Source organism: Eptatretus burgeri, unplaced genomic scaffold, assembly GCF_056783735.1.
Source record: "Eptatretus burgeri isolate ZD-2024b unplaced genomic scaffold, Ebu_testis_v1 Ebu_testis_scaffold_3181, whole genome shotgun sequence".
Taxonomy (NCBI): Eukaryota; Metazoa; Chordata; class Myxini; order Myxiniformes; family Myxinidae; genus Eptatretus; species Eptatretus burgeri.
This window is the reverse complement of record NW_028225130.1, coordinates 102162-129792: the sequence shown is the minus strand read 5'-3', so window position 1 is coordinate 129792 and position 27631 is coordinate 102162. Positions and strand designations below refer to the sequence as shown.

The 27631-nt window shown below is 42.8% G+C and overlaps 4 protein-coding genes across 13 annotated transcripts in view; 1 reads left to right on the top strand and 3 right to left on the bottom strand.

Moving 5' to 3' along the window:
* LOC147006388 (uncharacterized) overlaps window positions 1-27631 on the top strand; it is a 98844-nt gene that overhangs the window by 32245 nt on the left and 38968 nt on the right. For 4 of the 7 annotated variants that reach the window (XM_085868952.1, XM_085868955.1, XM_085868951.1 and 1 more), the window contains exons 1-4: window positions 13503-13756; window positions 13876-13970; window positions 18372-18423; window positions 19846-20015. The exons of 1 other annotated variant lie outside the window; for it this stretch is intronic. In XM_085868952.1, coding sequence (XP_085725078.1) covers window positions 13503-13756; window positions 13876-13970; window positions 18372-18423; window positions 19846-20015 — 571 coding nt within the window. Of the gene's footprint in view, window positions 1-13423; window positions 13757-13875; window positions 13971-18371; window positions 18424-19845; window positions 20016-27631 lie in introns of those variants that run through there. 2 more of the 7 variants (XR_015054872.1, XR_015054876.1) reach the window with 2 other exon arrangements.
* On the bottom strand, window positions 136-27631 carry LOC147006389 (uncharacterized). 4 transcript variants are annotated; one of them, XM_085868934.1, is made up of 11 exons: window positions 12023-12314; window positions 9545-9906; window positions 9128-9301; window positions 8822-8995; window positions 8480-8653; window positions 8102-8275; window positions 7766-7942; window positions 6815-7107; window positions 6495-6671; window positions 3010-3174; window positions 136-293 (listed from the first exon to the last, which is right to left on the bottom strand). In XM_085868934.1, the coding sequence occupies exons 2-9, from the start codon at window positions 9893-9895 to the stop codon at window positions 6659-6661; spliced, it is 1530 nt and encodes a 509-aa protein (XP_085725060.1). In that variant the 5' UTR covers window positions 9896-9906; window positions 12023-12314; the 3' UTR covers window positions 136-293; window positions 3010-3174; window positions 6495-6658. The 4 variants fall into 4 exon arrangements, with proteins under 4 accessions (XP_085725060.1, XP_085725059.1, XP_085725058.1 ...); XM_085868933.1 differs by lacking the exons at window positions 136-293; window positions 12023-12314 and adding exons at window positions 2023-2232; window positions 27334-27631; XM_085868932.1 differs by lacking the exons at window positions 136-293; window positions 12023-12314 and adding exons at window positions 2023-2232; window positions 13197-13325.
* On the bottom strand, window positions 18245-23649 carry LOC147006391 (uncharacterized). Its single transcript, XM_085868957.1, has 4 exons — window positions 23481-23649; window positions 23147-23326; window positions 21407-21699; window positions 18245-18394 (listed from the first exon to the last, which is right to left on the bottom strand). The coding sequence occupies exons 1-3, from the start codon at window positions 23580-23582 to the stop codon at window positions 21424-21426; spliced, it is 558 nt and encodes a 185-aa protein (XP_085725083.1). The 5' UTR covers window positions 23583-23649; the 3' UTR covers window positions 18245-18394; window positions 21407-21423.
* On the bottom strand, window positions 23522-25082 carry LOC147006390 (uncharacterized). The gene is made up of 3 exons (XM_085868946.1): window positions 24941-25082; window positions 23786-24696; window positions 23522-23654 (listed from the first exon to the last, which is right to left on the bottom strand). The coding sequence occupies exons 1-2, from the start codon at window positions 25064-25066 to the stop codon at window positions 23794-23796; spliced, it is 1029 nt and encodes a 342-aa protein (XP_085725072.1). The 5' UTR covers window positions 25067-25082; the 3' UTR covers window positions 23522-23654; window positions 23786-23793.

The window sequence follows — 27631 nt, the reverse complement described above, 5'->3', positions numbered from 1 at the left end:
GATGAATAGATTCCATTTTGGTGAAGATCCAGATCCGTATACCAGAGGTTTAAAAAAAGAAACAATTTTCTGTGATTCTTCACCCATGAGAGATGGTGTTATTAACTCCAGCATATCGATGAGCAACAATCTCCATCAGGTTTATTCATTTATTAACAGAAAATAAGTTCAACTACCAATGTAATCACATCAAATATATGAACAGATTAAATGTATCATGCTCTCATCCTCCAGCTTCACATGATTTAATTGTCTCTCCTTCCACTGCAGGACATTTTTTTCAGCTGCTCCACCTGGAAGAGACGTTCAGAGCAGACAAGATGTCAGTACATGAACTCATCAACATTAAATACCGTATTTCGTTGTCCCTGTCATTATTTTGATGTTGAAACATTTTCTGTCAGGTTTCTATTATTATTGCTTAGGTTGACAGAGCTGGAGCAAAAATTTCAGAAATAAAATAGCACGGGCATGGGTCCAGATGTCCACCTGACTTTCCCAGGGAATGATTTGCCATTTCCCCACTTGTCTTGTCCAAAAGCCCTTTCATTGTTATACAATCACAATGGCTGTCAATATAGTTCATTTAGATCATAAATTTTAGTTATCGTGGTGTTTAATTTCGACAATCGCGGTTTTTGAACGAAGATGACTCATTGTGTCTGTGTGTATGATCACTTCCCATTCTGAGCCTTTTCTTATTTCTCACGCACCGTTAATTGTCGTAATCACATCATCATACGGGAACGAAGCTACATTTAATAATAATGAATCGTCGAACAGGAAATGACATACAGAGATCCTGTAACACTACATCCATATGATCTCGTCGACACAACAGTTAATCAGTTAATAATGGCGCTCAAACACAAAATGATGGACAAAACTAATCATCCTAAAAGGCAGAGAAAGGTGATGACATTGTGCGAATAGATCGAGTTGTTGGATACGTTGGCAAGAAGTGAAAATGCAGCATCTGTGGGCTGCCATTACGGGATCAAGGAATCAACTGTGTGTAAATATGAGTCAAATATCAGTGCAAGGGTTCCTGCCAGCAAAGTACAAAAGGTTCATTCCAGTCCCGTGATCCTCACATTGAAAGGATGGAAAAATCACTTGATGTTTGGTTTGAGGACCAAACAGAAAAAATGCACCATTGTGGATTTACTCACACTGAGTGGACCGGTGATAGAGGAGAATTCATTGCAGATTTCCCAACGTTTCCATGAGGCACCAGGGACCGAAGGCTTCAGTTCAACCGTGGCTCATGGAACTCAGAGATGAAGGGGTTTACGCTGGAGCAGTTTTTAACGCCGAAGAAATGGGATTATTTCGGAGGAGGATTCAATCTCATGACCTCCTCTCCAAGCAGGGAAGATCTGCTCTGAATCAAGATGGCTCAGGACCGTTTAAACCTTATTCTGTGTGGCAATGCAGCAGTGGGCTTTGTCGTGCTCCTGATGATCCAACAGCCATGACAAGTTCTCCATCCACATCTCTCTGACCTCCACCCCCCCCCACCCCAGAGCAGCATCATCATTATCTCAGAGCTGTCTTGTAACTGTAACTGTTGCGATGTAACTGCGATGTTGACACTTCCATTTCTGCGGTGGTTATGATTTGAATCGTTGTGCGGCAGCCTTTTCATAACCTATGCCACGTCATCGTCGGCGATACGTGCAGCGATATGCCTAATTAAACTATCGTTGGGCATAGGTTGTGAACGCCGACAACAGGTTCAGCATTCGTTGGTATAAGTTATCAATAACACAACGAAACGTTCTGTGTCCATGACTAATATGTTGCGCATAAGACCAAGTCGTTATGAATACGTCCGAATCTTTAAAAAAAAACATCAAAAGTTCAACGTAAGCCAGCGTTTTACATACATTTTAATACGTTGCCATTGCTGGCTAAAACGTCAAGGTATGACTGGGCCTTTACCGTATTCTCAGATCATTTTAAATGATTCCTCTTTGCTCAGGCTAATCTCTGCTGCTGTAGGAGCACAACTTTCAAGAACGGCTCTTCACGCTTTTGTGTGTTGGAGAGTCTTGTGGCTCCACGTCCTGCTGCTTCAAACAACCTTTTGGGCCGTTGTGCTCTGAATCTCGCCTCCCTCTTCATGATCCTTTTACTCTTTATGAGAGGTGGCATTATCCTCTTGTTCTCCCTCCGAAGAAAATTGCATTTTCCATCACTGAAGTGCACATTTCTCTTCAGGAACTTCATCTGCAAAACACATCCCAACTCGGCAACACATCAGTGCATGAAGTATTTGTAATTTAACCTGGTGTATGAGACCGGTACTGAACCTAATTCTAAACTGTGTTAAGTTTTTTCTGTTATTGAACAGATTGATCATGTTGAGGTGAAACTGTGAGCAAATATGACTGTCGCTATCTGGGATCTTGGCACAGTGACAGATCTCCAATAGACTTTCCTTGAGAATGATGTATTTTCATGCCAGTGGTCCAAAAGACCTCACAGTGATCAAATCACAATGAGGCAAACAGACCGAGCAATCGTAGTTGCAAAAATAAAAGAGCATAAAACAAGTATGCTGTGATCACAATGAGGGATTACGGGAGGGAGGCCGTGGTCCCCTTTCCAGGGGGAGATATGGCCATTGGGAGCACAATTTAAGTTTGGGCATGGTCACGATGCCGCATGGCCAGTTTGGTCTGAATACAGTTGTTTGTTCCTGAGAAGAAGATTTTTGAATGAAACACCAATATTGGGGGCAAGCCCCCCTTTCACTCCCCTTAAATGGGTGCTGGATGGGGAGCACAACCCCATGAGACCTTGCTGTTCTGATGTGTTACACTAAATTTGGTCCATATCGATCAGGTAGTTTATGACGAGATGTTATGTTTTGTTCAGTGTTAATGGACGTACAGACGGCTGGACACTGGGACCTACTCTGAGCTTATTTTGGAGAAATAACCGAGTAATTTGTTCAGATCGCTAATAATATTTATGAGCCCCCGACATCGTAAGCATATTCACCTGCTGAAAAGTCGGACAATCCTGTTTTCCTGCAGGCCTGATCATGTTCAACAAAGGGTTCTCCAAGAGCTCGCCCTCGCTTTCCTGCTGAGCCTCCTTCAAACGTCGTTCGAGCTGCACAACACGTGAAGACTGCGTTTGGCACAGCCTCTTGATGTCTTTGACCTAAAAATGAATTCAGGGAATAGAGGGGACAAAGAAGAGACACATTATATCAAAGAAAATTATTTCCCTCCACCATGGAGCATCTCAACCTAATGTACAGTAGATTAAAGAAAAATCGTTCAGATTGTGAAAAAAGTGTGAAATTTGGCACACATGTCCATTTTTATATGTTCTTTCATGTAAGAGCAGGACACACCTGATCAGAATACATTTATGGCCGCCATCTTGAATTTCAAAATGGCTGCCACCGAAATTTTTTTTTACAATATCTCGGTCACCAAGAGACCGAGCAAAATGAATAAAGAGTCTAAAACTCTAATCCAATGTTTTCACACACAAGGAGTCCAATAAACACACTTAAAATGCTCTATTGTCAGTCTTTCTGCTTTAAAATGACATACACACTGTCCCAAGTATAGTTCATCTGGTCGAGATACAGTTCTGACTTCAATCTGTCTGATAAGTTTCTGCACAATGGCAAAGTTCAGTGGACAGGAGAGATGCACAGAAACATTTGCATGGTGGTCTGCATGTCTTTTTGCAGCCGCATTTGATCAGCTCTGTACAGGATTTGGCCGCCTCAGCAAGTGCTCTCCAGAAAGGTTCAATGTCGTTCTTCATCCAACCCCAGCCACATGGGCTTGGTAACTGCTGCTTAGATATCAGTGCTTGGACCCAGATGTGTCCTGCCTGGTATGTCGACCTCTTGATATGTCCCGTGAGGGCTGCCTTTGTGGGGGGGGGGGGGGGTAGGCGATCTATTTGTCTTCCTTTTGCGAACAGAAGCTTCCTTGCCTGATTCACCTTGGTGCATTCACTGGTTCTTTCAGAAAGACGTATGATGAACCTTTCCAGTTGACACACATTCTCATCTGAGACTGATGAAGGCTCTTGGGATAAACTCAAGAAAGTGTCCGTTATATCAGGGAAATTGGTCCAGGTGTCCCAAGCGGTTTTCTTCCCAAGACCACTGAATGACTACGATGTGTCACAGCCAGTGAAGGCATGGAAGAACAGAAGAGCTTTGGCCTTATTTTCACCATGACTGTTTGCAATCGTGTGAGCCGGTATTAACCTGGAGTGTTTCTTGACTCCATATGCAACCCATAGTTTGTCAAGGGATAAAGCGTGATATATGGCAATTGCAAGGTCAACAACGTCAGTGTCGACTGACCTGATCAGTATTCTGTGATGGCCATTTTGTGCACAATGGAGAACATGCAAGAATAACCTCGTATCGGCTTCTTCATGGTTGCATGGAGCAAGAGAAGATTCTATGTTGCACTCTTGGGAAGAGATGACATTGGCATCTTGTGTGCTATATAGCTCCTTCTCTTGTGTGGATAACTTAGCGACGCACTGTGACAGGTAATGATACAGCTCACTCTTGTTTTGGTCCACGCGAAGAAAGCTCTGCCAGTTCTGTGGAATTGGCGTAGAATTTGTGACAATAATGCGGCTCCCCGTTCCCCTCCTCTTTCTCGATGAACTCTTCAAACTGTTGTCAATATACCGATCCCATATAACATCCAGACGTTTTGTGTTTTGCAGATTTCTCAGTACATAAGGCAAGAACACATTTTCAGCATAGTCTCCGAATGTTGAGCAGGACTTAGGAAGCAGCATATTGACTATAACAGATCCATCGAGAATCTTGGCATCTACCTCTGGTGTACCACACTCAGAAGCCGTACTAGTAGCCAGCTTGTTGAAACGTCCAATAAGGTCTGATTTAGTACACTGCCTCAGTTCACCCATGCCTGATAGAGAAGGTGGTGATCCCTGGTTTTCATGACTGAAGAATTCATCCATGTCCCCTTCTCAGGACTGACAAGATATGTACATTCTGCCAAACAACTCACAGTTGCTTTTCAGAATCCTAATTTGCTGTGATGTTCTGGAGTGTTTTGAGGGTGAAGTCTTGTGGAAGGGAGCCATGTTGTTCTTTGGTATGATGTCTGAAATTGGTCTTACTCGCTGCTCCAAGCGTTCAGCAGCATATGTGTCATATTTTGGCTGCCCATTTGCTTCCACTTTCCTCAGCCTAAAGATTGCACCTTCTGTCATCACCTCCTTTGTGTCCAGCACGTTTAGATCATTTGTATCTTCTGTGAAGGGATTACCTAATTCTTCAAATGTTGCAACCACAGCTTTGACATGTTGGGAAAATTTCAACTGAGTGGATTGTCCCTGATCATGGTGCTCTGTAGATTTTGTGGAAGTAATTCCAAATGAATTCTCAAACTCGTCGATGATTCGAGGCATCCTCTGGAAAGGCATCAATTTGATGAAACTCCAAAATATTCTCAGCAAATCGTTTGTCGTCGCATTCTTTCTCACTTCCTCTATATTTAGCTATGCTGGGATTAACAAGCTTTTCTTCGGTGTCCTGTTGGCAAATTGCACACAATTTCCAGTCAATCAAGGCTGTTTTCTCTGGGCATTGTCTTTAAGAAGATGCACCTTCACCAGCATCGATTATCTTGCGCTTTTTGGACATCGTTATCGCATGTCAGTGCAATGGAATCACCGTATCAAATGTCCTGAAAAATGGGGAAAAAATGTTAGTCCACCACCATTACAATTTACAACATATATTTCTGGTTATACACATCTATACATGCATACATCTCATTATTTTCAGACAGCAACTGATTTTTAGTGCATCAATTGCAATGCAGATCATATTCATGCATGCAAAGAGTGATCGTGATTGACCCACGCACAGGGATGTTCTCTGGAACGCATGGATCGACTGACAGCTGAAACGACCACGGACCATAGTTTCAGAGTGAATGACAGACAGACTCTGAGAAGTATAACACCTTTTAAAACATTATATTGAAAATTAAATTGGATAAAGCCATTTCCACACGCTCATAACATTTAGATATCAAACATGGAGCAAACACTTTAAGTATTTAGTTGTTTATGAAAGGGTCTCATTTCGATTTTAAAGCAGAAAGACTGAAATTGGAGCATTATAAGTGTGTTTATTGGATTTCTTATGCGTGAAAACATTGAATTGGACTCTTTATTCAAGTGCTTACACCAAGATATCACTTTGTGACCAAGATATCGTAAAAATAGTTTTCGGTGGTGGCCACTTTGAAACTCAAGATGGCGGCCGTAATTGTAGTCTGATCATGTGTGTGCTGCTCTTATTTGAAAGAGCAGATAAAAGTCGTCATGTGTACCAGTTTTCGCACTTTTTCACATTTTGAACGATTCTGGTGAAATGTTGACTTCATCTACTGAACTACGAGTACACAAGGACACGTTCAATTTAATTCAGATTTAAATTGTCATCAGGAACTCACCTGCTGGAGTGACTTTGTGAGCTGTTCTTGCCCCACTTTCAACCACTCAACCATTCTACTTATTGCAGCAAGCTTTACATTGTGCTGCTTTATGTCCTCCTCAGTTGCATTTTGCTGCAGAAAATTATTCACGGAATGAACCTGTTCCTCGTCTTGTTTTCTCATCAGGAGCTGTTCCTGTCAAATCACGTAACACAAAGGACATGCATGATCAATGAGTGATGCACATGCCTGACCAGGAATACGAGGCATGCATGGTAAATCAAGAGATTTACCAGGATACTCACTCCGTCCAGTGATTGAAGGAATGTGTAACTTACCGTATTCTCAGATCATTTTCAATGATTCCTCTTTCCCAGGCTAATCTCTGCTGCTGCAGGAGCACAACTTTCAAGAGCGGCCTTTCATGCTTTCGTGTGTTTCGATGAGTCTTTTGCTCTTTTGTGGTTCCACGTTCTGCTGATTCAAACAATCTTTTGAGTCGTTGTACTCTTAAACTATCCTTCTTCACAATCCTCTCACTCTTTATGAGAGGTGACATTATCATGCTATTCTGCATCCGAAGATGATTGCGTTTCACGTCATTGTGCACATTTCTCTTCAGGTCCTTCACCTGCAAAACACATCCCGTGGAGGCAACATGTCAGTACATCAAGTATTTGTTATTTTACCTCGTGTCTGAGACCGGGACTGAACTCAATGTTAGATTGTGTCAGTTTTTACCATTTAATCCATTTAATTGATGAAGCAATTCCACTTGTCCAACTTCTATGTACAAAAAATATAGTCTCGTGGGGACTGACGGTTATTTCTCTAACGGGTGGGGTTAAATGAGGGATTAGGGGGAAGGGGTTCTGGCCCCCTTCCTGAAGTGTTACGGTCATGGGGAGCACAACTTATGTTGATGGCATGGTCCTGATACTTCATGAAGAGTTTGGTCTGCATCTGTTTGTGGGTTTCTGAGAAGATGTTGGAATAAATTACCTGAATTTTAAGGAAAAAAAACACCTTTTCAGCCTCTTTTGAGGGGGCGGATCCAAATGGGGTGCACATCCCCATGAGACCTGACTCTTCTGATGCATCGTACCAAATTTGATCCCTATCACTCACGTAGTTTGTAAAATGTTTCACTCAAGTGTTAATGGATGTACGGATAGACGGACGGCCGGACGCCGGGACCCACTCCTGAGCTTATTTCAGAAATAAATCCCAGTAATTTGTTCAGATCGTTCAGAATATTGATGAGCCCCCGACATCCTAAGAATATTCACCTTCTGAAAAGAGGGACAATCCTGTTTTCCTGCAGGCCTGATTGGGGTCATGACACGGTTCTCCGAGAGCTCACGCTCACCCTCGCCCTCACTTGCCTGCAGAGCCTCCTTCAAACATCGTTCAAGCTTTTCAACACGTGAAGACTGCGTTTGGTACAGCCTCTTGATGTCTTTGACCTGAAAATGAATTAAGGGAAGAGAGGGAATAAACAGGAGACAAAGTATATCACAGAAACGAACAGGCTATAGCATTTCCCTCGACCATGTCGCATCTCAACCTGGTCCACGAGGACACGTTCAATTTGATTCCGATTTAAATGATCATCAGGAACTAACCTCCTGGATTGCTTTTGAGACCCGCTCTTGCCCCTCTTTCAGCCACTCAGACATTCCGCTTATTGCAGCAAACGTTACATTGTGCTGCTGTTCGCCCTCATCTGTATTTTGCTGCAGACAATAATTCTGGAAATGAACCTCTTCCTCATTTAGGTTCCTTTTCAGGAGCTGTCCCTGTGAAAATCACGTGACACAGGACACACATGATCAATGAGTAATCGTGTTTGCACAAATAAATGAGTATAAAACAAGCACGCTTCGATCACACCCAGGAAACAGATGAAGGAAATTCCATGTGTCCAAGTTCTCCGAACAAAATAACTTGTTACGATCACACTCGGAATATTGTCTCGCTCCCGAGATCGTAAGAGTAGTCACCTCATTAAAAGATGGACAATCCTGTTTTCTTGCAGGCTCGATTGGTTTCATCGGAAGGTTCTCCAAGAGCTCCTCATCCTCACCCTCGTTTGCTTGCAGAACCTCCTCCAGATGTTGCTGAAGCTCGACAACATGAAACATCTGTTCTTGGTTTCGCTTGTTGAAGGCTTTGATCTGAAAATGAATTGAGGAAATATTAGGAATAAAGAGAAGACAAAGAACATCACAGGAACGAACAGGCGACATGATTTCCCCGACCACATTGTACCACAACGAATCTCAGCCTGGTACACAAGGACACATTAAATTTGATTCACATTTCAATTATCATCAGGAGCTAACCTGCTGGACTGCCCGAGTGAGTCCGTCCTGCCCCTCTTTAAGCCACTCTACTATTCTCCTTGTTGCTGCAAACTTTTCGTTGTGTTCCTTTGTGTCCTCCATTGCATTTTGCTGCAGACAATGATTCACAGAATGAACCTGTGCCTCATCTTGTTTCCTCCTCAGGAGTTGTTCCTGTCAAATCACGTGACACAAAGGACATGCAGATGAATGAGTAATGCACATGTCTGGAACTGAATATGGGGAAAAAGGGAAAGTGTCTTTTCTGATCACTCAGGTGTGACCAGAATGCCACAACTTGCTCACCTGCACCACATGGTGCTGCTCCTGGTGATGCTTTGCATGTAGTTCAGTGTCCTGCTCCATGAAGAACACCACTCTGCTCGTTGGTTGAATGTCCATGGTGAGCTGTTCATTCTGAACATGAAGCTCTTCAAGACACTCAATCTCCTGAGACATTTTCATGTCGTGCCATCGTCCCTGAAACATATGAAAATAAATATCATCACTGCATTAAACAGAGGGAAACTTTTAAAGTTAACACTGTGCACGGTTTGCTCTGTGCAATGATTATCAGAAATGAAGTGATGAAAAAAACTCTTAAAAAACAAACTTGTGACCTTTGATCAAATTAACATGTTGTTAATGAACCCTCCACAAGGGCTTCCCCAAAATGACATCATCACCTTCAGGTTTGCACAATTGGTGGGACAAGGGATTCACCTTCTCCCAAAAATGGGTCTTCTTCTTCTTCTTCTTCTTCTTCTTCTTCTTCTTCTTCTTCTGCTTCTTCTTCTTCTTCTTCGGTTCATTCACCTTCTCATCTTCACTTCCTTCAGTTGTGTGATTGTGATTTACACACAGCAACCCCTTCATGTTGTTCATAAACCTCTTGAACAAGGTTTTTCTCCTTGGTGAAGCCACGTGGTTTTCATCAAAGGTTGTTGCTGCTGTTGAAGTTTCCTTCGTTTTCTGAAGGTCTTCAGTATGCATGGTGGTTGGGGTGGTTGTGGTGGTTGTGCCAGTTGCACCATCCACCACCAAAGCTCTCTGATCACAACGTTTCCTCACCATATTTCCTCGACCTGCAAATCATTTGGGGAAGATGGGTTGAAATTACGTGTGAGGTTCATCATTATCATTGATACTGTAACGTATTCGGGTCTTCATTGATCACGGTCATGTCAGGCAAAGTCACCCTAGGTTTCCCACCGAGCAATCTGAGTGATTGGTTTTCAATAAAACATGTGAACAGTCACAAACAGGTGTACACACACGAACCAACGCTTCTGTACACAGCATTTCCCTCCAAGACAGAGCAAGAAGGCATGCTGATGATGTCACAATCATTATCAACAATAATGAAGCACACACCAACAAACACACACCAACACACACAGATACACACACACACACATACACACACACACACACACACACCAAAGTTATCAACCTCAGTAAGAGATGAACCCGAAACGTGAACAACGACAAACAACCTCCGTCTGCTGTCACGGATCGAAATACGACAGAAAACAAGAAAAAGAGCAATCGGACATTGCAGACTCTCGCCAGAACTTGTTTTGTGTTGTTTTTTTGTGGTGTTTGTGTGGTGTTTGTGTTGTTCTGTGTGCTGTTTGTGTTGTTTTGTGTGGTGTTTGTGTTGTTCTGTGTGCTGTTTGTGTTGTTTTGTGTGGTGTTTGTGTTGTTTTGTGTGGTGTTTGTGTTGTTTTGTGTGGTGTTTGTGTTGTTTTGTGTGGTGTTTGTGTTGTTTTGTGTGGTGTTTGTGTTGTTTTGTTTGGTGTTTGTGTTGTTTTGTGTGGTGTTTGTGTTGTTTTGTTTAGTGTTTTTTTGTTTTGTGTTGTTTTGTGTGGTGTTTGTGTTGTTTTGTGTGGTGTTTGTGTGAAACAAGGAAAAAGCAAAGATGACGTCATCAGGAGGAACCTGGATCGGATTCACATTTCAGCTGCTCCTCCTCTTTCCTCAAACACATCCAGCCACAGCCAAGTGAACCTAATGAATTAGAAATAAAAAAAGAACACAGATCCAACAAATATATAAGTCTGGGGTCGAGTCCGATGAGATTGAAATTTAAAATCTCGATTCCTCATCACTCTGAGATCATAATTGTGAAGTTTCACTTCGATTGATCGATTGGTTCAAGAGATAATAATTTAAGATTTTCCCTCAATCGAAAATGGCTGCCAGACCATGTGACGTCAATTACTTGTGAAAACCCTCGTATCCCCAAGGCTTGCGGAACGTTTGTGTGAAGTTTTCCCTCGATTTGTGTAACTGTTCTTGAGAAGAATATTTTTATTGTTTTTCGGGTAAATCCAATATGGCTGCCAAACCACATGACCGATGATATCACATGTGTGATCCTTTTGTTACTCATGGATAGGCGGTCACACGTGTAAAGTTTCACCTCGATCTGTTCATCCATTTCAGAGAATATTTTTGAAGGTTTCAAAAAAAAAAATGGCTGCTGAATCACGTGACCGATGACATCATCAATAAATTTTTCTTTGTCCCATTTTGTTCCAAGACGACCCTGAAATTTTTTTTTATACTCATCAGATGTTGCATTCTACACTTGCAATTATGACGTCATAATGAAGGCACCTGTGACATCATAAAAAAATCACCCTCATTCCTGAAGACGAGTACTTGCTGTGTGCCGAGTTTGAATTTTTTCCTCGGTGTAGTTTCAGAGATACAAACAGAGGATCAAAGTTTTTCTGTTTTTCAACATGGCTGCCACCCCACGTGACTTATGACGTCACAATTATCAATACAACATTCCAAAAAAGGAGTCGATCCTGTGTTGAAAATGTTCTCTCGATCAGATAATCAGTTGTGGAGAAAAACACTAAAGTTCTGTGTGGACAAAGAAACAAACAGAGAAATGGAGAATCACTCAGAGAGGGAAACCTGGTGAAACAGAACGTCACTGGGAAACACACACACCTGCACCAGGTGAACAGGTAACCTTTTGTATCCCACTGATAGTGTGGATATGAATGTGTATATGAACCAGAATCTCATCAAATGGTCCTTGTTCCACACCCAACCTGTCCACCAAGGTCCGTCCGAACCCGTCCATCACCTTCTGAGATATCGTACTCACAAACACACAATGGAGTTCACATTCGCTAAAATCACAGCCGAACAAACAAGAGAGTAAATAAGATTCGTACTCACAGATTTAACCAGGACACCTGTTGGGATTTTTAAATACAGGTAATCCAGGTACAGAACACCTGTCGAGATTTTTAAATCCAGGTAATCCAGGTACAGAACACCTGTCGAGATTTTTAAATTCAGGTAATCCAGGTACAGAACACCTCATGAGATTTTATATGAACGTTCTCCAGTGAACACTCTTGTCGATCCTGAAGTTCTTTGGAAGAAAAGCTTTTGTTTCGACGTTGGTCGTTTAAATATGAAATGTGACGTCACAGAGGAAGTCACACGTCATAGAGACCATTCCACCCCCCCCCCCCGCACACTTCGCTGTTGTTGTTTGTTGTTCACCTTCACAATTGTTTCCATCGTTCATGACGTCAAAAACGTGACGTCACTGTTCAAAACGAGAATCTCCAGATACTTCAGGAGGGAATTATTCTGTGTGTTTATTTGTTCCTCCGCTGGAAGCTGATGGAGGCCGAGTCAGGATGAACATTTCCCCTTCTGGTAAAACTACCAAAATCACGAATCACTGCTCATCTTCACTCTTTCATTCCTCTTTTTTCCCGCCTTTGGAATAAACTTCCTCACTCTATTCTTTCCCATTCTTCCCTTCAGGCTTTCAAAACAGCTGTTCACCACCACCTCTTATCTTCCCCCATCCAAATCCTCGATCTTTTCTACCCCCGATAATCCACCCAAGCCCACTTCCTTCAATTCTCCTGCTTTCCTTCCTGAAAGTCCCTTTAATGTCCATCTTCCCCTCCCCATGTTCCCCGTCCCCCCCCCATCCCACTCCCTTCCACAGTTCACCTAATGTGTCTGTTCCCCACTGTTTTGTCCCTTCCACTCCCGCCCCTCTTGTCTCATGCCTCCTTGCTGTGAGTTGTGTGTTAGCTCTCATACGAGCCTCGACCAAGGTATACAAAAAAAAAAAAAAAAAAAAAAAAAAAAAAAAAAAAAAACATTTTGGTATTTCGAACGTTAATTTAACGCAATCCTTCACTCATTCTTCATGCATTCCTCATTCATTCCTTCATTCATTCCATCACTCATTCCTTCACTCATTCCTTCACTCATTCCTTCACCCCATCATGCCGACACGCAGGTGTAATTACAAACTCGTTTTTTTGGAAACCTCAAGGTTTCCTCCTTTAAACATTTAGTTTTATCCTCGAGGTTTTCAAACCTTGGTGGAGAGGTCGTCATGAGGTGATTGGTCACGTCACGATATAATTTACGATCGACGTCATCATGTTGTTCTTCTTGTTGTTGTTGTTGTTGTTGTTGTTGTTTAATGACGTACATGGTCCAACTCCGGGATAATCGGCGGTCTTGGCGCCATGTACAAGAGGGTCACGTGGGTGAGGAATGATTAAGAATGATGATAATTTCCCTTTATCATTTGTTCCCCCAAGTTCCAGGTGTGTAGACCGACCGAGTTTACACATGGTGTTGTAAGATAGGTAGGCCGCAGGATTGATTTAACGTTTCCATGACAACGGTTTTGTCTCATGTTGGTAAATTTTCACACCTGAGAAACATTAATTCATTATCTTGTTCCAAACACCCGGTGTGTACGAACAATGGACGATACTTTCGGGGAGAAATCGACTGGATTGAAAAATCACACAGCGGGACAAACCGGGCAGGGGCAACAACGAAGCTCTGTACCCAGCATGCATTGCGCGGTCCCACCACCACCACCACCACCTTCCCCGCCCCCTGCTGCTTGTTTCGCCACCACAGGTAAGAACATCACCTGGAAAAGATCTTACACTTTACTTCATGTCTCCGTGTTTAATAACATATGTACATTAATCACGTGATCCGTGTATGGTTCTATTTTCACGGATTATCATCAACAGGTCGACCAAGACCCATTTAAGGGGAGAAACGGAGTGTGAAGGGGAATCGGATGAAAATGATGATAAACATACCCCGCATGGGGATAACTATCAGGGTGAGTGTTTATCTGGGGAACAAGAGTTACATTGTTCATGTTCACCTGTACCTGAGGATCAAGGTGTTCAGGTGTTATCAACATGTTATCATGGTGTGTGTTAGTGTTTGTACCCCGACCTTGTAACACGGATGGTAATTACTAATTACTAATTACTTATTCACTCCATGTTTTGTAACATGGAATAGGCAAAGCCGAGAAGCGAACGTAGAATTCTTCTTACATTCAATGCAGCAATTTCCGGTTTCTTCGGCCTGGATTCGGGATCAGCGATCAAATAATGTAAATCACGATTAAAAATTATTTTTTGATGATGCGGGAGATATCTTTATTAAAATCAGTGGAGGAAATATACACCATGTCTGATATTATTTGGGTCTTTCATGTCTCCGACGATGCCTTGATCTCCCGGCATGCATCATTCCCCATGACAAAAACCGGAAACAAAACAAAAACGGAACACTTTCAGAATGTGTTCTCCCAACAATGGATGGAGATCCTCAATGCCAGACATGAAATCAGAGCCATCTCCCTCGTCATATTGTTCCGAATCTGGAAACCATTCAAATTCACACATGCAGTTGCCCCAAAGTTTAGTTATTTCGTTTAGTATATGTGGATAGATTGAATCTCTCCACGATGTCGAATGGGTTAATTTCATGTGTGGGCTGTGGGTTTCTTTTATCGTCAGGTTTTTTACATCTTTAATTCTACCAACGCAAACAAAACCCTCACACCACTCCTCCTCCCACTCTGCGGGCGAACAAGCGCTTCACCCGCCCAACTTTCACTTCACACCATGGCGCGATAACGCACGTGTTTCTGACTCCGGACGTGGGCGGAGGCCCCTCGCCTCGGAGCTCTGACTCCGCCCCATCAAAAAAAGAATGCCTCCCCTGTCGACACTGGAGAAGACAACAGGGCCTCTCTCGGGGAGGAGCACTGAGACGCTGACATGCCCCTCCTCCAATCGCGGCTGGCCACCATGACACCCGAAAAGGACCCGTCCGGAGGCGAGTTACCGGAGAGCGGATCCATCCACCCCACACGGGGGAGGGATAACAATGATCGCAAGCTGTATCTGGGGGGGTTCCTTGGTTCCTTGGAGGTCGTTCCTTGCTTCTGGTCTGCTGGGCTCTCCTGGTCGTCGGTCATCCTCCGTGGCTGGCCGGGTCGTTCGTAGGATCCTGGCTGTGCTCGTTGGATTCTGGTTCGTGGGTTCGAGTCCCACCGTGGTTGTGTTGAAGCGCTCGAGCTGGGGATCCCCGTTCCCTTCCACGGACTCCGAGCTCCACAAGTGCGAGTCGGTAAAACTGCACGAGGCGGCCAGGTACCCAACCTAACTCTAACCCCCCAGCTTGCCTATCCTCCGCGGCTGGAGGGTCCGAATAAAGGCCAGTTGGCACCATTTATTTTGGGTGTGTGTGTCCATCTGTGGCCAGTCTTGTAAGTAAAACTGTTAAGTGATTGCCATTGTACATTTGCCTGCATTTATATTTGTGATTAAGTCTGCTCTGTGTTCCCCTCCCAATTGCCTTTTAGAAATAAATAACTGTTAAATGTTCCAGTTCGTTGTCTGTGTTTTCTTTCATTGACCCAGTATGGTTCAGGCTTGAGAATTAGGGAGGCCGATTGTGCCGTAAATTGTTATTTGGGCCGGCGCAGCTTTGTTAATTCCCGCTCGGTTACGCCGTATCTGAGTCGGTAACAGCGACTCAGTTCAGACAAAACCTGCTGAGGGTGTGGCTTTCCCGGTAGCTCGACCGTGCGGCTTATTAGGTAAATTGGAATTGGACAAAAAGACACGAACCACACGGTCGAAATATTGGCGTCCACGGTAGGGTGCACCAAACGCCCCCTTTTTTGCGAAAGTTTGAAAAACATAACGGCGATAGGACAGATGTGTTCGAATACATGAAAAAAACATTTCTCATTTTTTTTTCAGAATTTTCGCTCATCATCTTGGGAGTCCACATCGGGGTCAAAGTTCAGGCACGCAGCTACTGCACATTTTTCAGAATAAGTGTTATTTTTCACTGAAAAGGGATCAAAACTTGTGTCTGGTGGTGAAATAATTCGAACATATCAATGTACTGCTCCTTCGGTGATGTTTGTAACACGGTTGGCTTGTAATTTGTTGGCACAGTTTCCCGGAAAATGGTATTTTTTCCCCAGAAATTGTGTTTTCCCGGAGAATTTGACACGTGGCAGATCATGAATCAAAAAGTTTGGACGATTTTCCGAGATGAGCATTTCGAATGCAAAATGCAAAAGATGATGCAAAAGCATTTCGATGCAAAAGCTGATGATGCAAAAGCATTTCGATGCAAAAGCTGATGATGCAAAAGCATTTTGAATGCTGATGCTGTGATGTCATCAGTTGATTAGCGCCGTGCAGTATCCGTGGGCCGCGGTGTTGTGCATGCCTCGTGCCAAGAATAGTGTTTAACATTTTCGAATTACCTTCGCAAACTTTGTTGCGAATGTTATGTTTTGATCGTTGTTTATTTATTTATTTATTTGTGAATATGTGTGTTTGTTTGTTTGTTTGTTTGTTTGTTATTCGCATAACTCCAAAAGAATTGAACTGAATCGCAGCAAATTTGGTGGGATGATTGGTTATTATCCGAGGACCATTTGATTAGATTTTTGGAGCGATCGGGTCAAAGGTCAAGGTCAAGGTCATGAAAAGGTCAAAATCGTCTTTTTACCATAGCGCGGTCAATTTGTATCCAATTTGCATGCAACTAATGCCAAAATGTTCAGAATTCAATGCCCCATTTTGTGATATGTGACATGACACAATGACGTAATAATAATAACCCTTATTAGCGGTTGAGAGTCAAAGGTCAGGGGGGGTCACGACATTGCAAAATGTGCGGTTTTAGTCACAACACGGTCAATTCTTATCCGATTTGCATGAAACCAACACCAAAATGTTGACTGTTCTGTTCCCCACACTCTAATACCAATTACAAAATTAAGAGTACAAAGGTCAAGGTTGAGGTCATGAAAAGGTCAAAATTGTCATTTTGCCATAGTGCGGTCGATTTTTATCCAATTTCCATGCAACCAATGCCAAAATGTTGTGAATTCAATGCCCAATCTTGTGATATACAACATGACACAATGACGTCATTACCTTTGTTCGCGGTTTGGGTCAAAGGTCAGGGGGGTCAACGACCTTATTATCATAACGCGGTCTATTCTTATACAATTTGCATGTAAGTAGACTCAAAATGTTTAGAATTCAATTCCCTATCCTGTGATGTGTAATATTTGACAGTGACTTTATTGGTGAGTTTAAAGAATTGGGGCGGGGGGGGAGCGGGGTGTCACTGAACTTATTTCTTATAATGTGACCAGTTGTCATCAGATTGACTTGACACCGACACCCAAAAAGGTCAGGGAGTTCATACAGAAATTGTACAATGTACGTGAATCAGTGTCAAACAGCAGGAAATTTAATGTTTTTAAGCCATCATAACACATATGAGATGGCAGATGTGGTATGGGATTAAATACCCTCACAATCAACGGTTTCTGTGGGGGGGGGCAAAATGCAGCGTTGGCGAAGGGAAGCGCTCTACTGAGTGCCCGTTCGAGTTCATCATTTTGATTGGGGGGGAGGGGGGTGGACCGATTTTCTGTAAAATAAGTACCACCATTTATTACCTCCGTCACCGAAGGTGGACGGAGTTTACGTTTTCACCCGTCTCTCTGTTCGCGGGATATATCAAAAATTTGTGGCCAGATTTGGACGAAACATGATGGACAGGTCCGGTGTGTGACAAGGACGAATTGATGAGATTCTGGTGAAGATCCAGATCTGAGAATTTTAAAAGCGATTCTTCACTGTTGAGAGAGAGAGAGAGTGGGCCAAAAACAATATCTCAAAAATCTGTGGACGGATTTGGATTAAACTTGGTGAACTGGTTGGGTGTCTGTGAAGGACAAATTGGTTTGATTTTGGTGAAGATGTGGATGTAATAGTTTCTCAATTTTAACCTCTGTTACGAAAGGTGGATGGAGTTATGTTTTCACCTCCTGATTGTTTGTTTGTTTGTTTGTTTGTGAGGACATCTCAAAAAAATTCTGGATGGATTCAGAGGAAATTTGGTGGACAGGTTTGGTGTGGAACAAGGATGAACAGATTCCATTTTGTTGAAGATCCAGATCCGTATACCAGACGTTTGAAAAGAAAATTCGTGTGATTCTTCACCATTGAGAGATGGTGTTATTAACTCCAGCATATCAATGAGCAACAATCTCCATCAGGTTTATTAATTTATTAACAGAAAATAAGTACAAACACCAATGTGATCATATCAAATATATTAACAGATTAAATGTATCATCCTCCAGCTTCATCCGATTGAATTGTCTCTCCTTCCACTGCAGGACATTTTTTTCAGTTGCTCCACCTGGAAGAGACGTTCAGAGCAGACAAGATGTCAGTACATGAACTCATCAACATTAAATACCATATTTCGTTTTCCCTGTCATCATTTTGATGTTTAAACATTTTCTGTCAGGTTTCTATTATTAACCTCCGCCATCGAAGATCGGAGCTTACTGTTTTCACCCCTTTCTGTTTGTTTGTTTGTTTGTTTGTTTGTGAACAGTATTACGGAAAAACTCCTCAACGGATTTCGACGAAACTTGGTGGGGGATTAGGTATGGTCCAAGGATCATGCCATTAGATTTTGGATTTGGTCCAAAATCCAATATGGCCACTATGGCGGCCAATTTGAGAAAACATTTGAATTTTTTTTTTTGCATTTCTACATGTTTTAAGTGATTTCCAACCCCCGCCCCCCCCCAAAAAAAATTGTAAGAGAAAAAAAATTTTTGCAACTTTTTTTTCAACAAAATTTCGATTTCTTTATTTTGCCTTTCTACATGTTTTGAGTGATTTCCAACCCTCCCCCCCAAAAGAAATTGTTCGAGAAAAAAAAATTTTGCAAATTTTTTTTCAACAAAATTTCGATTTTTTATTTTTTTTGCATTTGTACAAGTTAAAAGTGATTTCCAACAAAAACCATGCCAAAATTATAATTGCGGTTGATTTTCGAACTTCAGGTGGATATACCCACGTAAAATCAATTTCTGTCTCAAGGAATCAGGTAATGACGAATGGATTGAGTATGTAAAAGTTAAAAGTAAAAGGGAAAGTTGCAAACTATAACTCTGTGAGCACTGTTGACGTCAAATTGAATGAATAGGATATCAGGTTCACTTGAGTGACCTTGCAGTATTGGCGGCAGAGGTTTTGCACTTTACCGAGTGCTCCCCCTCAAGTTTTATCCTGTATTCATTTTATTTTCATGTTTATTTGAATGCTAACATGCTTTTATATTTATTTTACATGTTTATTTCAATTGTGATGTGTTTATTTTTGGCTGCTGTTCTTCCTCTATATTTTCTCGAAGTCCAGGAACCGAACACCCCTTTTCCCAATGGCGCTTTGTTTCCACGATTGCGGTTTTCATGATCGCGCCATTTTCCATGAACCAAACTCCCACGATATTTTAGGGTTTACTGTATGGCATGGAATACGGGGCAAAGGGAAAGTGTCTTTTCTGATCATTCAGGTCTGACCAGACTGTCACTTCATGATCACCTGCTGGACCACCATATAATGCTTGGACTGGTGATTTTTACTTTTTCATTGACTTGTTACTCCATTCTTATCCTTCCTAACTGAAGCCTTTTTTTTGGATATAAGCTGTGTGCAGACAACTGCAGTCAGAGAAAGCATTCATTGTAACATTGTGTCAAGAGATTTACCTGGATACTCGCTCTGGCCAGTGATTGAATGAATGTGTAACTTACCGTATTCTCAGATCATTTTGAATGATTCCTCTTTGCTCAGGCTAATCTCGGCTGCTGCAGGAACACAACGTTCAAGAGCGGCTCTTCATGCTTTCATGTGTTGGAGAGAGTCTTTTGTGGCTCCACGTCCTTCTGCTTCAAACAACCTTTTGGGCCATTGTGCTCAAAAACTCTCCTCCCTCTTCATGATCCTCTTCCTCTTTATGAGAGGTGGCATTATCCTCTATATTCTCCATCCGACTACGATTGCATTTTCCATCACTGAAGTGCACTTTTCTCTTCAGATACTTCATCTGCAAAACGCATCCTGACTCGGCAACACGTCAGAACATCAAGTATTTGTTGTTTAACCTGGTGTATGAGACCGGTACTGAACCTAATTCTAAATTCCTTTCCAGGGGGAGGTATGGCCGTTGGGAGCATTACTTAAGTTTGGGCATGGTCACGATGCACATTGGCCAGTTTGGTCTGAATGCGGTTGTCGGTTCCCGAGAAGAAGATTTTTGAATGAAACACCAATATTGGGGGCAAACCCCCCCTTCACTCCCTGTAAATGGGTGCTGGAGGGGGAGCACAATCCCATGAGACCTTGCTGTTCTGATGCGTTACACTAAATTTGGTCCATATCGATCAGGTAGTTTATGAGATGTTTTAGTTCATTGTTAATGGACGAAGAGACGGCCGGACACTGGGACCCACTCTGCGCTTATTTTGGAGAAATAACCGAATAATTTGTTCAGATCTCTCATAATATTTATGAGCCCCTGACATCGTAAGCATATTCACCTGCTGAAAAGTCGGACAATCCTGTTTTCCTGCAGGCCTGATCATGTTCAACAAACAGTTCTCCAAGAGCTCGCCCTCGCTTTCCTGCTGACCCTCCTTCAAACGTCATTCGAGCTGTACAACACGTGAAGCGCGGCCCAGCGCAGATCTCCCTTCCTCAAGTGATCCTCCAACCAAAGCCAGTTTTATGTTTAAATTACATTAAAAAAAATTCAATTCAAATCAAAAGGAAGACCAAATTGGTACAGTCCTGCATTGGAGTCATCAGAAGGAACCCAAACAAGCAAAAAGCAAAGTTGAAGTCATCAGGAGGAACCTGGATAGGATTCACATTTCAGCTGCCACTCCTCCACCCTCAAACCCACCCAGGCACAGCCAAGTGGGACTTATTAAATGGAAATAAAAAAAGAACCCAGATCAAAAAATTAAATAATTCTGGCTGCCAGTCTGATGGGATTGAAATTTAAAATCGATATTCACATCACTCCTCGATAATTGTGAAGTTTCACATCAATTGATGAAGCTGTTCAAGAGAAAGAATTTGTTTAAGATTTTCGCTCAATCCAATATTGCAGCCAGACCATGTGACATCAATTATTTGTGAATAGCTGTTCAGACTACAGTCAGACTGTTCAACGACAGTCAGAGAAAGCATACATTGTAACATGGTGTGAAGAGATTTACCAGGATACTCCATCGCCGACACGGATTACTCCAACACAGATTACGCCGACACGGATTACTCCGACACGGATTACTCCAAGGGAAACCAAGGACATGGGGATGTCCAGTGATTGTCGGAATGTGTCACTTACCATATTCTCAGATCATTTTAAATGATTCCTCTTTCCCAGGCTAATCTCTGCTGCTGCAGGAGCACAACGTTCAAGAGCGGCTCTTCATGCTTTTGTGTGTTTCGATCAGTCTTTTTCTCTTTTGTGGTTCCACGTCCTGCTGCTTCAAACAATCTTTTGGGTCGTTGTACTCTTAAACTATCCTTCTTCACAATCTTCTCACTCTTAATGAGAGGTGACATGATCATGTTATTCTGCATCCGAAGACGATTGTGTTTCACATTATTGTGCACATTTCTCTTCAGGTCCTTCACCTGCAAAACACATCCCGTGTTGGCAACATGTCAGTACATCAAGTATTTGTTATTTTACCTCATGTCTGAGACCGGGACTGAACTCAATGTTAGATTGTGTCAGTTTTTACTGTTAATGCACAGACTGATCATATTGAAGTGAAACCGTGAGCAAAGTTGACTGTCGTGACCTGGGTCTTGGCACAGTGACAGATGTCCAAGAGACCTTCCGAGAGAATGATGTACTCTCTGCCAATAGTCCAAAAGACCTTCTCACAATGAGGTAATCATAATGAGCAATCTTTTTGGAAAAATAAAGGAGCATAAAAGAAGTGTGTTGTGATAACGTCTTGCAAACAGATGAAGCAATTCCACTTGTCCAACTTCTATGTACAAAAATATAGTCTCGTGGGGACTGACGGTTATTTCTCAAACTGGTGGGGTAAAAGGAGGGATTCGGGGGAAGGGGTCCTGGCCCCCTTCCTGAAGTGTTACGGTCATGGGGAGCACAACTTATGTTGATGGCATGCTCCTGATACTTCATGAAGAGTTTGGTCTGCATCTGTTTGATGGGTTTATGAGAAGATGTTGGAATAAATTACCTGAATTTTAAGGCAAAATCACCTTTTCAGCCTCGTTTGAGGGGTGGATCCAGATGGGGTGCACATCCCCATGAGACCTGACTCTTCTGATGCATCACACCAATTTTGGTCCACATCGATCACGTAGTTTGTGAGCAGATGTTTTAGTCAAGTGTTCATGGACGTACGGATTGAGGGACGGCCGGACACCGGGACCCACTCTGAGCTTATTGCAGAAATATAACCCAGTAATTTGTTCAGATCGTTCAGGATGTTGATGAGCCCCCAACATCGTAAGAATATTCACCTGCTGAAAAGAGGAACAATCCTGTTTTGCTGCAGGCCTGATCGGGGTCATCAAACGGTTCTCCGAGAGCTCATGCTCACCCTTGCCCTCGCTTGCCTGCAGAGCCTTCTTCAAACATCGTTCAAGCTTTTCAACACGTGAAGACTGCATTTGGGACAGCCTCTTGATGTCTTTGACCGAAAAAGGAATTGAGGGAACGAAGAAGAGACATTATATCTAAGAAAAGAGCAGGCTATATTATTTCCCTCCACCATGGAGCATCTCAACCTGGTACACAAGGACACGTTCAATTTGATTCAGATTTAAATTGTCATGAGGAACTAATCTCCTGGATTGCCTTCGTGACCCGCTCTTGCCCCTCTTTCAGCCACTCAGACATTCCGCTTATTGCAGCAAACATTACATTGTGCTGCTGTTCGTCCTCATCTGTGTTTTGCTGCAGACAATAATTCAGCAAACGAACTTCTTCTTCGTTTACCTTCCTTTTCAGGAGCTGTCCCTGTGAAAATCACATGACACACAGGACACACATTATCAATGAGTAATATTGGCTCGCCCCCGAGATCATAAGAATGCTCACCTGATGAAAAGATGGACAATCCTGTTTTCTTGCAGGCTCGATCGGGTTCATCGGAAGGTTCTCCAAGAGCTCCTCACCCTCACTCTCATCCTCGTTTGTCTGCAGAACCTCCTCCAAATGTTGCTCAAGCTCGATAATATGAAACATCTGCTCTTGGTTCCGTTTATTGAAGGCTTTAACCTGAAAATTAATTAAGGGAATATCGGGAACAAAGAGAAGACAAACGAGCAGGCAACATGATTTCCCCAACCACATTTAAGCATTATTCATCTCAACCTGGTGCTCAAGGACACATTAAATTTGATTCACATTTCAATTATCATCAGGAACTAACCTGCTCAACTGCCCGAGTGAGTCCACCCTGTCCCTCTTTAAGCCACTCTCCTCTTCCCAATATTACCGCAAGCTTTTCATTGTGCTCCTCTATGTCCTCCATTGCATTTTAATGCAGAAAATGATTCACAGAATGAACCTGTTCCTCATCTTCTTTCCTCCTGAGGAGTTGTTCCTGTCAAATCACGTGACACACAGGACATGCAGATGAATGAGTAATGCACATGTCTGTCACGGAATATGGGGCAAAGGGAAAGTGTCTTTTATGATCACTCAGGTGTGACCAGAATGCCACAACTTGCTCACCTGCTGGATCACATGGTGCTGCTCCTGGCGATGCTTTGCATGTCGTTGTCCTGCTCCATGAAGAACACCACTCTGCCCGTTGGTTGAAGGTCCGTGGTGATGAGCTGTTCAGTCTGAACATGAAGCTCCTCAAGACACTCAATCTCCTGCTGGACCACGTGGTGCTGCTCCGGGTGATGCTTTGCATGGAGCTCAGTGCCCCGCTCCATGAAGAACACCGCTCTGCTCGTTGGTTGAAGGTCTGTGGTGAGCTTTTCAGTCTGAACATGAAGCTCCTCAAGAGACTCAATCTCCTGCTGGCCCACATGTTGCTGGTCCTGGTGATGCTTTGCATGGAGCTCAGTGTCCTGCTCCATGAAAAACACTGCTCTGCTCGTTGGTTGAAGGTCCATGGTGAGCTGTTCCGTCTGAACATGAAGCTCCTCAAGACACTCAATCTCCTGCTGGACCACATGGTGCTGCTCCGGGTGATGCTTTGCACGGAGCTCAGTGTCCTGCTCCATGAAGAACACTGCTCTGCTCGTTGGTTGAAGGTCTGTGGTGAGCTGTTCAGTCTGAACATGAAGCTCCTCAAGAGACTCAATCTCCTGCTGGACCACATGGTGCTGCTCCTGGCGATGCTTTGCATGGAGCTCAGTGTCCTGCTCCATGAAGAACACCGCTCTGCTCGTTGGTTGAAGGTCTGTGTTGAGCTGTTCAGTCTGAACATGAAGCTCCTCAAGACACTCAATATCCTGCTGGAACACATGGTGCTGCTCCTGGTGATGCTTTGCATGTAGTTCAGTGTCCTGCTCCATGAAGAACACCGCTCTGCTCGTTGTTTGAAGGTCCGTGGTGAGCTGTTCAGTCTGAACATTAAGCTCCTCAAGACACTCACTCTCTTGCGACATTTTCATGTTGTGCCGTCGTCGCTGGAACATATGACAATAAATATCATCACTGCATTAAACAGAGGGAAACTTTTTAAAGTTAACATTGTGCACAGTCTACTCTGAATTATGATTATCAGAAACGAAGTGATGAAAAAAACTCTTCAAAAACAAACTTGTGACCTTTGATCAATTTCACATGTTGTTAAAGAACCCTCTACAAGGGCTTCCCCAAAATGACATCATCACCTTCAGGTTTGCACAATTGGTGGGACAAGGGATTTACCTTCTCCCAACAATGGGTCTTCTTCTTCTTCTTGTTCTTCTGCTTCGGTTCATTCACCTTCTCATCTTCACTTCCTTCAGTTGTGTGATTGTGATTTACACACAGCAACCCCTTCATGTTGTTCATAAACCTATTGAACAAGGTTTTTCTCCTTGGTGAAGCCACGTGGTTTTCATCAAAGGTTGTTGCTGCTGTTGAAGTTTCCTTCGTTTTCTGAAGGTCTCCTCTATGCATGGTGGTTGGGGTGGTTGTGGTGGTTGTGCCAGTTGCACCATCCACTACCCAAGCTCTCTGATCACAACGTTTCCTCGACCTGCAAATCATTTGGGGGAGATGGGTTGAAATTAAGTGTGAGGTTCATCATTATCATTGATACTGTAACGTATTCGGGTCTTCATTGATCACGGTCATGTTAGGCAAAGTCACCCTCGGTTTCCCACCGAGCAATGTGAGTGATTGGTTTTCAATAAAACATGTGAACAGTCACAAACAGGTGTACACACACGAACCAACGGTCTCCACACAGCATTTCCCTCCAAGACAGAGCAAGAAGGCAGGCTGATGATGTCACAATCATTATCAACAATAATGAAGCACACACCAACACACACACACACACACACACACACACACACACACACACACACACACACACACACACCAACACACACACACACACACCAAAGTTATCAACCTCAATAAGAGATGAACAAGAAACATGAACAACGACAAACAACCTCCGTCTGCTGTCACGGATCGAAATACGACAGAAAACAAGAAAAAAAGAGTAATCAGAGATTGCAGACTCTCGCCAGAACTTGTTTTGTGTGGTGTTTGTGTTGTTTTGTGTGGTGTTTGTGTTGTTTTGTGTGGTGTTTGTGTTGTTCTGTGTGATGTTTGTGTTGTTTTGTGTGGTGTTTGTGTTGTTTTGTGTGGTGTTTGTGTTGTTTTGTGTGGTGTTTGTGTTGTTCTGTGTGGTGTTTGTGTTGTTCTGTGTGGTGTTTGTGTTGTTTTGTGTGGTGTTTGTGTTGTTCTGTGTGGGGTTTGTGTTGTTCTGTGTGGTGTTTGTGTTGTTTTGTGTGGTGTTTGTGTGAAACAAGGAAAAAGCAAAGATGACGTCCTCAGGAGGAACCTGGATAGGATTTACATTTCAGCTGCTCCTCCTCTTCCCTCAAACACATCCAAGCACAGCCAAGTGAATCTTATTAAAAACAAATAAAAAAAGAACACAGATCCAATAATTAAATGTCTGGGGACGAGTCCGATCAGATTGAAATTTAAAATCTCTATTCCTCATCACTCCGACATCATAAATGTGAAGTTTCACTTCGATTGATCGACTGGTTCAAGAGAAATAATTTAAGATTTTTCCTCAATCCAAAATGGCTGCCAGACCATGTGACGTCAATTACTTGTGAAAACCCTCGTATCCCCAAGGCTTGCGGAACGTTTGTGTGAAGTTTTCCCTCGATTTGTGCAACTGTTCTTGAGAAGAATATTTTTATTGTTTTTCGGGTAAATCCAATATGGCTGCCAAACCACGTGACCGATGATATCACATGTGTGATCCTTTTGTTACTCATGGATAGGCGGTCACACGTGTAAAGTTTCACCTCGATCTGTTCATCCATTCAGAGAATATTTTTGAAGGTTTAAAAAAAACAAAACAATATGGCTCCTGAATCACGTGACCGATGACATCATCAAAAAAATTTTCTGTCCCATTTTGTTCCGAGACGACCCTGAAAATTTTTTCTCATCAGATGAGCATTCTACATTTGCAATTATGACGTCATAATGAAGGCACCTGTGACATCATAAAAAATCACCCTCATTCCCGAAGAGGCGTACTTGCTGTGTGCCGAGTTTAAATTTTTTCCTTGGTGCAGTTTCAGAGATACAAACAGAGGACCAAAGTTTTTCTATTTTTCAACATGTCTGCCACCCCACGTGACTTATGACGTCACAATTATCAATACAACATTCCACAAAAGGAGTCGCTCCTGTGTTGAAAATGTTCTCTCGATCAGATAATCAGCTGTGGAGAAAAACACTTAAGTTCTGTGTGGACAAAGAAACAAACAGAGAAAGGGAGAATCACTCAGAGAGGGAAACCTGGTGAAAGGGAACGTCACGGGGAAACACACACACCTGCACCAGGTGAACAGGTAACCTTTTGTATCCCACTGATAGTGTGGATATGAATGTGTATATGAACTAGAATCTCATCAAATGGTCCTTGTTCCACACCCAACCTGTCCACCAAGGTCCGTCCGAACCCGTCCATCACCTTCTGAGATATCGTACTCACAAACACACAATGGAGTTCACATTCGGTAAAATCACAGCCGAACAAACAAGAGAGTAAATAAGATTCGTACTCACAGATTTACCTGGGACACCTGACGAGATTTTTAAATCCAGGTACTTCAGGTGCGGAACACCTGTCGAGATTTTTAAACCCAGGTAATCCAGGTACAGAACACCTGACGAGATTTTTAAATCCAGGTAATCCAGGTACAGAACACCTCACGAGATTTTATATGAACGTTCTCCAGTGGACACTCTTGTGGATCCTGAAGTTCTCTGGAATAAAAGCTTTTGGCTCGACGTTGGTCGTTTCGAAATGAAATGTGACTTCACAGAGGAAGTCACACGTCACAAAGACCATTCCACCCCCGCACACTTCGC